The sequence below is a fragment of the Schistosoma haematobium genome, chromosome 1, assembly GCF_000699445.3.
Source record: "Schistosoma haematobium chromosome 1, whole genome shotgun sequence".
NCBI classification, from domain to species: Eukaryota; Metazoa; Platyhelminthes; class Trematoda; order Strigeidida; family Schistosomatidae; genus Schistosoma; species Schistosoma haematobium.
Genome location: NC_067196.1, coordinates 83,641,419 through 83,655,275, shown reverse-complemented (window position 1 = coordinate 83,655,275; position 13,857 = coordinate 83,641,419). Strand labels below are relative to the sequence as shown.

At 32.4% G+C, this 13,857-nt stretch overlaps 1 protein-coding gene across 1 annotated transcript in view; it reads right to left on the bottom strand.

The window, feature by feature from the left end:
• PCDH9 (Protocadherin-9) overlaps positions 1-13,857 on the bottom strand; it is a 90,272-nt gene that overhangs the window by 13,638 nt on the left and 62,777 nt on the right. The window contains exon 10 of the mRNA XM_051209878.1: positions 11,432-11,656. Within this exon, the coding sequence (XP_051075349.1) occupies positions 11,432-11,656 (225 nt within the window). The remainder of the gene's footprint in view (positions 1-11,431; positions 11,657-13,857) is intronic.

Sequence of the window (13,857 nt, the reverse complement as noted above, 5' to 3'; positions counted from 1 at the left end):
TAATAATAATAGTAATGATAATAGTAATAGTAATGGTAATAGTAATAGTAATAATTATTATAAAATGATATTTTGTAAACTCTGACATTTTAATGAAGAAGAAGAAGAAGAAGAAACAAAACAAACAACTTCTATATTACTGAATATATAAAACAGAAAAAATAATTTTATTTACCCATTATTACCAAGGATATTAAGGATAATAAGGAATTTATATATGTATGGGTTATTATTCTACATTTTATACACAATACTATTTTATACATGGTGATGTGTAACTTTGTTTTTTTTGTATGTTTTTCTTTCTTTAGTGAAGAGGACATGAAACAGTCAAAAAAAGCGTGGCATAGTGTAAGGAAAGAAATAAAAATAAATAAGTTAAGTGTGAAAAGGTTAACTGTTTATTGAAAGAAAAAAAAAGAAGAAAAGAGCATTAATGTTTATTAAATGTCTATCAGTGTATATTTATTTAGTTATATATTATTTAATAAGGTCATATTACTTTATTGAAATGTTAGAAATCAAAATGATACAATATAGAATGACTTCAAAGACTACTGATATAATTTATAGTGTGAATATATATATAATTGGTATGTTTATGTTTTTAATGTTTTAGCATAGGTAATAGTAAAGTTATTCAGTTGGTTAGTATAAAGTGCTATATATTAACCAGGTAGCAGATACATTATTCTATACAGTATTAGGATATGTTGAACTATTGGGGATTCTTACTTGTTGACATTCTATCACATTAATCATTCCAGTAGACAATAAAAAATAAACACTAATCTATGTTTTGTTTATTTTTTCCTTTAAAGAAAAGCTATTATTATTATTATTCCGGATCAACAAGCTGGATTCCGTAAGGATAGATCGTGTACAGACCAAATCACAACTATACGGATTATTGTGGAACAGTCAATTGAATGGAATTCGTCACTCTTCATCAACTTCACTGACTACGAGGAAGTATTTGATAGCTTGGAAAAGACAACACTATGGAGACTTCTTCGACACTACAGTGTGCTTGAGAAGATAGTCAATATCATACGGAATTCCTATGATGGATTAAACTGTAGCATCGTGCATGGGGACAGCTGACTGATTCGTTTGAAGTACAGACCAATGTAAGGCAAGGTTGCTTACTCGCACCCTTTCTCTTTCCCCTGGTGATCGACTGGATCATGAAGACGCCAACATCTGAGGAGAAGCATGGGATACAATTGACAGCTAGGATACAGCCTGACTATCTAGACTTCACAGATGATCTGGCTATTCTATCGCGAACGCAACAACAAATGCAGGAGAAGACGACCAGTGTAGCAGCAGCCTCAGCAGCAATAGGTCTCAATATACACAAAATGGAAAGGCAAGATTCTCCGATACAACACATCATGTACCAATCCAATCACAATCGACGGAAAAGCTTAACAAGATGCAAAAACCTTTACATATCTGGGCAGCATCATTGATGAACATGGTGGATCTGATGCAGATGTGAATCGGTAGAACACAGTTATACTATATGGCGTGGAAACTCGGAGAACAACGAAAGGCATCATCTAGAAGATAAAAGTGTTTATTAACAGTTTTCTAAGCAAAATTCTTCGGGTCCATTGGCCGGACAACAACCTACTGTGGGAGAGAAGAAAATGGATTCCATAGGAGGAAGAAATCAGGAAGAAGCACCTGAAAGTGGATGGAACACACATTGAGGCAGCACCCAACTGCGTCACAAGACAAGTCTTCAATTGTAATCCTCAAGGCCAAATGAGGAGAAGAGGAAGACCAAAGAACACATTGCTTTGAGAAATGGAGATAGACATGAGAGGAATGAACAACAATTGGATAGAATCGGAAAGGAAGGCTCAGGACAGAGTGTGTTGGAGAATGCTGGTCAGCGGCCTATGCTCCATTGGGAATAACAGACATAAGTAAGTAATGGAAATTGATGTAAGTTACCTATCACATTCTTTAGAATAAGAAAAACTTTGTGCTTGATAGCTTATTAATAAGGCGACTCAGATGTTTCATGTAAATTGGTTAGACTTACAGTTAATCAGTTAATGTTATGTATCTATATAATTGGTTCTATAGTGAATAAAGACATGTTACAGATAACCAATTTATTATTTTATGCAAAATTACACAATGCTTTTGTAAAATATGAACATTGTACATCAAATAAATCATTTGCACATTTTTATTCATTTATTCTATACACAGTTCTTCATTCCTAAAGTTCGATTGTTATTCCAATTCCTCACTGTTTCCCACCCATTTGTCTTCATTTCAATCTTTTGCTGTCGTACATTTCACTTTCGATTGGTGATACATACAACTTTTATCTGTCAGCGTAAGTAGTATATACCCGATTTATGTGATAAACTTGGTAAAAGAGAAAAAAACACTTCATTCCCCTCACTTCTTACGTTCGGTAATTTTTTCTAATTACTAATAAATAGAGTGGATAACAGTTTCGTTTTTCCTATCGTTATTCTAACATTATTCTAATGCTTATTAGTTTATTGCTGCAAGTTGTTACATCTTCCCAGAATTGTAATATCATACTATTACCATTATCATCATTATTGCTGACCTTATAATGATTACTTCATTAACTCTTCTTATAATTAATGTCAGTTTTATCATTCTATTTATGTTGCTTTTATTCTTGTACCTCTCTAGTTATTCAGCTCCTATATAAATCAATTATGAAAAGTGAATATGATTAATCTTATTCAGTAAATTAAAATGTATGTATGGTAGACTTGGGGCATATATCATGAAATGTATTCAATTTATTTCATGAAGTTTTCTATTGTTGCTTCATTAAATACTTAAAATCAACTTTCGTTGATTACAAAAGACAGAGATATTTTCCGGAAATTACCGGAGCTTAGTCAGTAAACCTGGAATCTCGAGAGGTGGGATCGTGGATGCGCACTGCTGAGGAGTCCCACAATAGAACAAAACGGCCGTCCAGTGTTTCCAGGTTTTCCATGATGGTCTAGCTTCAACTGACTCATGATCTCAACCATTGAAATTAAAAATGACATAAAATGTACTGAAGTCAGTATATCTGAATTAGTATTTCAAAAGCTATTTTTCAAATAATCACAAATAAACAAGAAAATAACTTGACTACAAATAAAGGTTTTTCTGAGTACAACTATTAGTTTACCAGTCTGATCAAGTCGATGCAGATTAATTCGATTTCAATACACTTGTAGTGACGAAAAAAATATAATCTGTATACGTGTTGCCAAATTAAAATACTGGATAGATTTTTCAATTGTTCACTATATGCTGTCTATTCGAGGCGAAGAACAGGTTTTAGTAAGAAGCCATGTTTGATGAATTTCATTAATATCGAGAGTAATATGGTTGTCAAGATAGTGTTCAATGTTTGTTGCGCTATATCACTGAATTAACATAACTTGATATTATGGATTGACCGATCAAACTCAGTTCTCTAAAACATTTTTTGTTACCTATGCGACATAAAGGTTCTGAGTTTAACTATGTTTGAAGTCATGACATACTTATCAATCTGAAGTTTCAATTAAAAAGAAGCAACATTTATTTATACCTTTCTGGTTTAAAGTACCTCCTCTAATGTTGATGCCATTTGACATAAACTGTCTTGAGGTTCCTCACATAGTTTTGAAAGAGTATCAACTACTTGTTATATCTTATCAAATATCTACCAGGTTTCGCTATCCTATTATCAAATGATCCAAAGGTTTCTAAACAGAAATAGAATATGGCTAGCAGTGGCATCCAGGACGCGCATTTCGCCCTAGTTATGACTCGTAAGCTGGACGTAACTGCATTGCAGAGTTGGTGTTCATCCTGGGATTTGAATTTAATGCCGTTCGCTTCTACCGCCATCGCTTAATTCATTTAGCTTCCAGATAGCCACTAGCTTGTGCAGTGGGGTAAAGTTGAATTCATCATTGTATTGCTTATTATAATTCTCCCATTGGCGTTAGGACCGCAACTGATCACTCTACTACATAGGCTAGTGGCTATCTAGTTTTAATATATAAGTGGAGGTGGACATCAATTATGGCAAGCATGTACATCTAACTGACGAGTTCCTAATCGGACGAAATTTGCGTCTTGGATTCCACTGATAATCATCGTTTTTCTCTGATTTTAATGCCTATAACCTAAGTCAATATTGAGTTGATCGGCACATGATATAAATATGCCAATAAGAAACTTATCAATTGCAGTTATAAACATCAATGGAAAGATTAAAACAACTAATACAAAAATAGATTCAAAAGATATTATTTCTTACATTCTTATGAAGAATAAGCTATTATCCAGCCTGTCATCAAACTGGTAATTTATATATACATTGGTGAGATACATTGAATGATAACTGATCATATTAGTTTTTAAAAGTGTAAATATAAATACATTTACTTAAGTAACTATTAATTTGTTATAATAAAACATTATAGATCTATTCTAATTGTCATTAATCAAAACATAGATCTTTATATACATTATAATGTTACAATGAAATGTACAAGCTGTCGAAATACTTAACATTAATTTACCGTTTTCTTTTAAATGTTATCTAATGTATCTGTATTAGCAATTCTAATGGGATAGACGATAAAAGGGGTTTTGTGGAGATTTTAGAAAATTCAGTTATTGAAATCATGAGTCAATTGAAGCTAAGCCACCATGGAAAGCCTTGAATCACCGGACGGCCATTCCATCTCAGTATGAAAATCCTCAGCAGTGCGCATCCACGGTCCCGCACCCCGCGCGATTCGAAAACAGGACCTATCAGTCTCGCTCCAGCCGCTTAACCAACAAGACCACTGAGCCGGCCGGCATCCAACTGTGTTAATGTCTAACTTCAACCAATCCACGAAGTTGCGCCACCGTACACCATTGTCTTCAATGAGTTGATATCTCACAACAGACCTGGTTGAACTCCACTGGTAACGGCTTCTCACTAGAACTCCAGGAGTATCTCTTGAAGTCAGTCACTAGTGAGCATATGATGATTCATATCAGAATGGGTTTTGTGGAGATTTTAGAAATTTCACTGATTGAAATCATGAGTTAATTGAAGCTAGACCACCATGGAAAACATGTAACTTAACATAAAATGAGTAATATTTTTATTATACAAGTAATTACATGGTACTATTTATTCATTTTAAGAAAATTAAGAAAATGGTAACAAAATCCTGCACAGAAGAAAAAAACCATTTAAAAAAAAACTTTTCTAACTGTAGGACGAATGGCTTTTTTGTTTAGTAAATAGACAGTTTAATTTGATATTCTATTCTTGAATTTGAAATAGAATAATTCATTATAGTATTAAAGTTTTTAGTTTTTCTAAGAATGAAAATAACCATTCAATTAAAATATTATTTTAATAGTTGAGTTCATGAGCCAAATGAAGCTAAGACACTATAGAAGCACTGGATGATCGTTTCGTTCCGGTGTGGGACTCTTCAGCAGCGCACATCCACGATCCCGTGGTGCGGAACTCGACTACAGGACACATCAGTCTTGCGCGCGAACGTTTAGCATCTAAACAACTGATCCCGCCGACATCCAACGGTGTTAATGTCTAACTTCAACCAATTCACAAAATTTAACCACTGTCCTCTATTTGCTTCAGTGAGTTGACCCGGTTGAACTCACTGTTTCTCACTAGAACTTCAGGAAATATCTCTTGAAGCCAGTCACTAGTGAGCATGTGATGATTATTATCAAAAAAGGGTTTTGTGGATATCATAATATTTTGGTAGTTGAATTCATGAGCCAATTGAAGCTAGAACACCATGGAAAACATAGAAGCACTGGACATCCGTTTCGTCCTATCGTGGGACTCCTCAGAAGTGCCCATCTACGATTATTATTCAATTGTGATGACCTTACTTCATGTGGTTTACTAAAAACTTACTTAAACTCTGGTTTTCTTTCAGCTAACAGTAAAAAAAATTATTCGAAAACTTTCTGTCTATTTAACAGAACTAGGTGTTGGTTGCAAGAGTTTTTCTTATTTAGTACACTCTTAAATGAATGCTTATCATACATCGTCAGATATTCATTTGGAATATGATAACATGTCCTCACATTCATAATGAATGTAAAAAAGGAGACATAGTATAACAACACAACAATTATTTTCTACTAATTGTAAAAGTACTAAATTGTAGATTATGAACAATGTAATGTTTAAACATACAGGTTAAAATATGTTTTAACATTCAGTTAAGAAGGTGTCTTATATTATTAGACAGATTTCAGTCATTTGTATACATACAATATGCCATGATTTTGTATTATATATCAAGCATATGATGTATGACTATACAAATATTTAATCATAAACACGTTTAAAATGTTTACAGAGAATAAGTAGAAATTAATTAAGCTAAATAGTCATGTCTTGTGTTTACAGATTAATGAATGATCTTCGTTAAAACTGATTGATCAGGGGGCGTTGATCAATGGCATGTACGTCAGGTACTTCTTAGTGCAGATCAAATCATATCGACCAGGTTGCAATGTGGCCACATAGGATAGGATTCGATCTGCACTAAGAAGGACCTGATATACATGACATAGATCACCACCAAGTGATCAATCAATTGCAAATATCTCTCAGTCCTACAGGAGGTTAATCGCGGCTCGGATAGCTCAGTGTTAACGTCTCTGACTGTAAAAATGGGTGACACAGGATCAGGGAGCATCATTTTCCTGAAAATTACAAGTACACCTTGCTGATGAGTGCCAAGTAGCACGAAACCTAGGTCCAGGGTTTCCTGTTGACTACCTCAACATAATGATCTTCATTACGCGTATCTTTTAGTTACTTATAATTTAAATGACTTTGAATAATGTTTATTTTTCTGTTTATTACTTTGTGTACAAGTGTATCACTTTACTGATAATGAAAAAAGAAACGTCTCGCTGATCGTTCGTCTTGTCGTCGGTTATTTGTTCGTTAAAAAGGCACCATATCAATAGTTCTACGTGTGTAATTATCAACTTTTCACATAGTTAAATCAATTCAGACCGCAATTAGTACATCCAAATGTATATAGAATAGAGAAAAGTTGTAACTCAGGACAATGCTTTGAATAGTATCATATTTACTAAACTGAACTATTCGATCACGAAGAGCTAATTGTCTTTTTGAATGATATTAGTAGCAACTACGTCAAATGGAAGTGAACTTTGTGATTATTCTATGATCTTTAAATTATGTAGTTATGATAACCTTACTTATGGCTGGTTGTCTTTGTAGGTTATATTATCTTAATCCATGCAAGTTTTTTTGACCTCACACCATGAAAATCGGTTGGCCTTATCCGTATAGAGTGATAATTCAAATCCATATCAGTGTGCTTATTGATTATGCAGTAACTTGAATATTAAGCTAATAGAAATCTACTGGAATGCTTGAAACTTCCTCTATCCATAATTTAACATTTTAAAATTTATTTACTTAGTCGTCAGTGTGTTTTGAATCAAATGAAAACATTTCGTGTCTTTTCACTGATAGTTTTTTATTAATACACAAGTTAGTAAATAGGACGTCCAAAGTTTTCGACATACTGCTGATGCAAATTATTTTATAAGTAATGCTGCATTTACTTTCAATTGCTATTGTGTATTTCAGTTTACACAGATTGGGATGAAGTGAGTGTGTTGACTTACAGACAATATTGTTCTAGAATGATTTTATCAGTCTTGTGGTAATTTCCGTGTATAGCAGACCAACCTGGTTTTTGGTTTCCAAAAGTCCTGAAGTGTTTATTTCTTAGATGAAGTTCCGCTTACTGCCAGTTATATGGAAAACGAATGTGAAATGAGTTTTATCTTAAATTTGCAAATTCAGAGTTATACAGTATGTTTTAGCCCTTATAAACATTATTTGTATGCATTACTATTAGTGTGTTGGATCTGAGCGACCATTACTAAATGCTCGTATAATTAATAGATTTGTTACGTCCATATCTTTTAATTTTTCGTATTAGTATGTTGATAAAATGTTTCCTCATATACTAAACCGAAGTTATTACTTGAGAACAACTAAATTTAATAGGTTTTCTTGACTACTATAGAATTTTTAGAATGAATATAAAACGAGTGCTGTGTGATGTCCCACCTTAGCTCCTTATTGAACGTTTTAATTTATTGAACAATCCTTTGACATTCGCTTTTAGTCGAATATTTGATTATATTCTTCTTTAACGACAGTTGTTTTTTTTTTTTGAAGTGACAATACACAAGATAAAAAATAAGAAATCGTAGTTTATGTTGTTCATTTCATAGATTTAATGAACTTCAGTATCATACGAACTTAAAAATAATGGCACTGATCGTATACGATCGGCACGATATTGATCTTTCATTGTTGAAGTTTGAATAAATGTAACTGTTATCTAATTCTTAAAAAAACAAACAATATTCCTAGTTTACATTCCACTAATTACTGTCATAAAAAAATTGTCAGTCAGTCTTGAGTGCTGTTAGAGGTATGAGGGCGGTTATCACTACCCGGTTGCCCACACCGTGGAAGGGTTCTTCTGAAGGTGCCTGAAAAGGAACTTGGATTAAAGGTGGTCTTAGTAACCTGAGAGCGTGACCGCTGTGCACAAGGGACAGCTGCTTGAGGTCGGTCATACACGACCTTTATGTGAGTAATTTTCGTGTTAGCTCCGTACTTGTTGAGACCTTACCGCCGTAAACGGATATCTGTGGGATAAGGCGAGGTATGCATTTTTAGGGTCCACCTTTTCTAACCCCACCCCTCCTTGTGGGAAGGCAGCATCTCTGTCATACTGGTTGTCTGAACGAAACACCTTACTGCTGTCACATCTCTGTACAGTCAGCAGTACGACTTCGCCTTCGGACCTTGGGTTTGTTGCTTTTAGTCTTACCGCTCTTCAACCGACCTGTCTGACATGGTAGGACCTTGAGGAGCGATTGTTCTAGCCAGTATAGCTCGGTTGCTTCATCATGATAGGCGACCCCGACCACCACGTCAAGGTAGCAACAACGGTAGTAGTAGTAGACCACCTAAGTTACTGGGTTAGATCTTTAATACTAATTATGATTGTACACTGATATAAAATAGCTTATATACTAATGTCATAGTATATAAATTAAAGATAAGATATTCACTGAAAATTCTAAAATGTTACCGTCATTAAAATACAAACGGATGTAGTTCATTGTAGAAATATCCTAAAATTATTTGGCTGACTAAAGTGTATAAATATATAGAACTAAGCATAGTTTCATAATTGTCACATTACTATAAAAAATAATAAAATAAAATAACTGCATATTTTCAAAAATGATTAATGAGTTTTCTTTCAAAACTAAAAAATTTTTTTCTTTCGTTTTTTTTGGGGGGGGAAGGGGGAGGGGTAATTTTTAAAATTTACACTTGACAGTATATTGTTTACATTTCTAGTGTTCAATGTTTTTTTAAAAAAGTAAATGAATGGTACTAATTTATTTATTTATTTAAGTGACTTCTAAAATATTATGGCGGATACTTTAAAGCTAGTGATTAAATAAGTGGAGACAGAATGTGTTTTTCTTCTTTCTTTCCTTTATATACTTTGACATTTGATCACATTACCAAGGGAGGGAGAGAGAGAGGGAAAAATACGCTTGATTCTTATGAAAGAAACTTTCATTAATTCATTAATCATAAAATTCCTTTTGTTGTTTTATTTTTATCTTTTAAATAAAAGAAAAAAGAAAAATCTTATATGATGATGGATGAACTTACCTTGATTATAATTTAGGACACCTATTAGTCTTATTACATTTATATCATTTGACAGTAATTAATTAGTAATTAATTAGGCTCATTAGTTTTACATATAAAGCGGAATTACGAATGAATAAATATTATAGATTAGAGCCTTGATTGGTGAATTAACGTAACCAGTACTTATGTATATATATATATATATATATATATATATATATATATATATATATATATATGTAACTAAGCAAATGGAAATTAGTCTAACTATATATATGTATATATATTTGTCTAACTTGTCTACCGTGGTTGGGAACTGTTAAATGAAGCGTAATTATTTATTTACTTATTCCAATAAATTTATCTAATATTTTGTTATTGTTTTATTGAAATATGAGAGATAAAAGTTCTTAAACGTTGTATCTTATATTCAGTTTACAATTTGATTTGTATGTATGTAAGGGGTAAAATGTTCAATAGATCTTTACGGGCATACATTGAATTATTTGAGTGACATCATGAACCGATTGATGTGCTCACTAGTGATTGAATTCGTGAGGGAATTCTCGGAGTTCTAGTGAGAAGCCGTGACTAGTGGAGCTAATCTGTGTCGGGTAGAGACAGGTATATAACCTCAGCACAATAGAAGATGGTTGCGCGATTTCGTGGATTGGTTGATGTTAGACATTAACACCATTGGGTGCCGGCTCAATGGTGCAGTAAGTTAAGTGTTCGCTCGCGAGACTGAAGGCCCTGGATTCGAATCCCATGAGCGGGATTGTGAATGCGCACTGCTGAGGAGTCCCACAACAGGACGAAGCGGCCGTCCAGTACTTGCAGGTTTTCAATGGTGGTCTGACATCAATCGGTTCATGATCTCAATCGAAAACTTAATAATCTCCATAACCCCTATACTGATATATTGAATTACATAATCTATGGTAAATAATATAGTTTGAAAATACTTTTAATCAAAGATAGTTATTTTCTGAAAAAAATAACTGGGAATCAAAAACTAATAGATATTTATTTTGTATTGTTACGATAAAGGATTTTTGGAATTTCTGGAATTTTATAGTTTAAATTAAAAACTGATATTAGTTAGACAACTATTGAAAACTAGGAGGTATTTAGTCCGAGTCCAAAACTTTGTCAGAGTTCATCCACGACCTTACTGCAGTACGAACACAGGAGCTTTGAGTCTCGCGGCAAGTGTTTAACTATCAGACATTGAAAGCGGCATCCATTGGTTTTGAACTTGAGACTCCTCAATATTTGTGACTCATTGTTTGATGTAACAAGGCAATCACTAGAAGTTATCATTGGTGATTATCTTACTCTTGATGTGATTGAAACTCAATTTTCACTAGAAATTCCAAAGTTATTCACTTGAAAACAATTGATTATTATTTTATTTAATGGCTCGTATTAATCAAGACAAATTTGTTGGATACATCGTATTCGTTAAAAGTTCAGTGGAGTTCTTTTTAGCAGTGTTAACAATGAAAATAATGAAAGTCTTCTCTATAGTTACACTTTTCAATTGAGTAATAATACTGAACTTCAATCAACTAACTTTTGCTTATCTAATGAAGGATTATTAGTTCATTCATATATATAAAATTTATGTAATCATATGGATGAACTTACTTTGTTTCTTTTCGTACATAAACAGTATTATTACCAATTGATGGAAAGATAAATTGTGGTGTATTATCATTCACATCTAATATATGTATTAAAACAATTGTTGTAGATGATAATTTTGGTGTACCCTGATCTTCAACACGAACTGTCAATTCATATAATGGATATAATTCACGATCTAATTTTGATCTACCTAAATAGATTTGTCCATCCTTGGCAATAAAAAATCTATATAAAAACAATGAATACAAATAAAGTCATACTATAAGCTATACAAATAAAGATTATTCAAACATTGAGTAATCAGTATTTTGACTAAAATGACTATGATATGTCTTATCATTTGAATACTACTTTCTATATCTGGTCATCGCTGATTGTTGTGTCATTGATGCTTATCACTTATACTGGAATGATAGACCTTTGCAATTCCCACGACGCTCAAGTAAGAACAGAAAGACTGGTATAAGTGAAAATTTATTAACCCCCAAAACACGACGAAGACAACCCAAGTTGAAAATATCCTCATCTATATATTGATTCGTATACCCATTTTGATTAATAATTAGGATGAAATCACATATGTGAAAAATACCCAGAATCATAACAAATCATATGCTGAGTATAGTTCATGTCCATTGAATACAAGAATATCGTATGTTATACAGAATGAAATATCATACGAGAAAAGAAAACCGAATACTACACTGAATAATCACCATATTGGATCAAAATGGAAGTAATGATAAATAATAATCATAATAAGTGAATCAATCTAATTTTGACTTTTCTTCCCGTCATATCAGATTACATTTAAAAAGGCACTTCTTACGACAGAATGATTATTGTAAGCAATGATGGATAGTGGCTAGCATTGGAATCCAAAACGCGCGTTTCGTCCTATTCGGGACTCATCAGCTGGATGTAGCTGCATCTCAGAGTTGATGTTCACTCTTGGACTCGAACCCAGTTGCAGTCTTAAACCTCAATGGGAAGATACGAGCCAAAAACAATACCAAGAGAATGATTATTGTTTCATGTTTAATATTATCCATCTACATGTTTTGAATTGTAGTCATCAAGATACTTTCAACTGTTTAATTAATTGTTCTGTTTAAATATGTATTTAACCATCTTCTAATGAACACAATGTATGACCAAACAAAGAATTATTTCAATACCTTTTTACTATATATACAGACGGTTTTCATGATCCCGACCACAAATCAAAGTCATAAATGATCAGTGAATGGAAATTTCAATGACACATGTTTACAGAATTGTAATCAACAACTATATTCAGAAATAAATTCACATTGAATACTTTTGATGGAATGTTGTTCTCTAAGCTGGATAGTTTAATCGTGAAGCTTTCATCATTCTTCTAAATGATCAAACCATCCAACTTAGAGAACAAAACTTCATCAAAATCATCCATCTAAGCTACAAATCTTCTCTATCATCTCAATATTTGAATAATTCATATCATGCTAAAAAATTGAAGTGAGCATGAGAATGAGATTACTACAACACATGAAACTATCAATGATATTCACTGTGATACTGATACATTTCTTCATCAAGATTCAACAGTAACTACGAAGTGAAATTACAAACTATCAATCAATACTTCACACTAAATGATGAATCAATGCGATACCTTTTGTTTGTTTGTTTACAATCCTTTGTACATATTAATTCAAACTTATTAATTCCAACTTTTTGTTTAAAAACAAACAAACAAACTTTACGTGTTAATTATTATCTAAAATAAATATCATTGTTATGCTTTTTTTCCCTCCTTTTCTCTCTCTCTTTTCTCTCTTTTCTTTTTCTTTTTTGATTCGATAAATTATTCGAAAACGATAGAAATAAAAAGAAAAGGTTAATCAATCTATTCTGTATCCATCTGTCTATCTTTTACATTTTAATAAATCATTTATCATTTATCTATAAAATTAAATAATTCAATGAAATAATTGAATTATTTAATTGAACAAGAGTCATTCACTGATTCGGAATAAGTTAGGTAAATAATAATAAAGTTTAGGAGATAATTTGAATAAGTTTTGGTTATTGTGTTGTATTAACTACTAAATGAATAATGTTTAGATAATATACATGATACTTAGAATATACAGTGAAATATTTAATGGGATAATAACAAAGATATGATGTTAGTTTATGTATTTACTGACTGTTGTATAAAGTTATTCAAGTTAAGGTTAACTGGATAAACATAACTTATAGTTCAAAATCAATTAAAGTGACTCAGATATGTTTACTATTTATTCAATACTACTTTCTAGATTGGCCGGATACCATCAGCAACAGTCTACTGTGAGAGAGAACAAACTAGCTTCCAGCTGAAGAGGATATTGGGAAAAGACGATGGAAATGGATAGGATATACATTACGGAAATCATTAA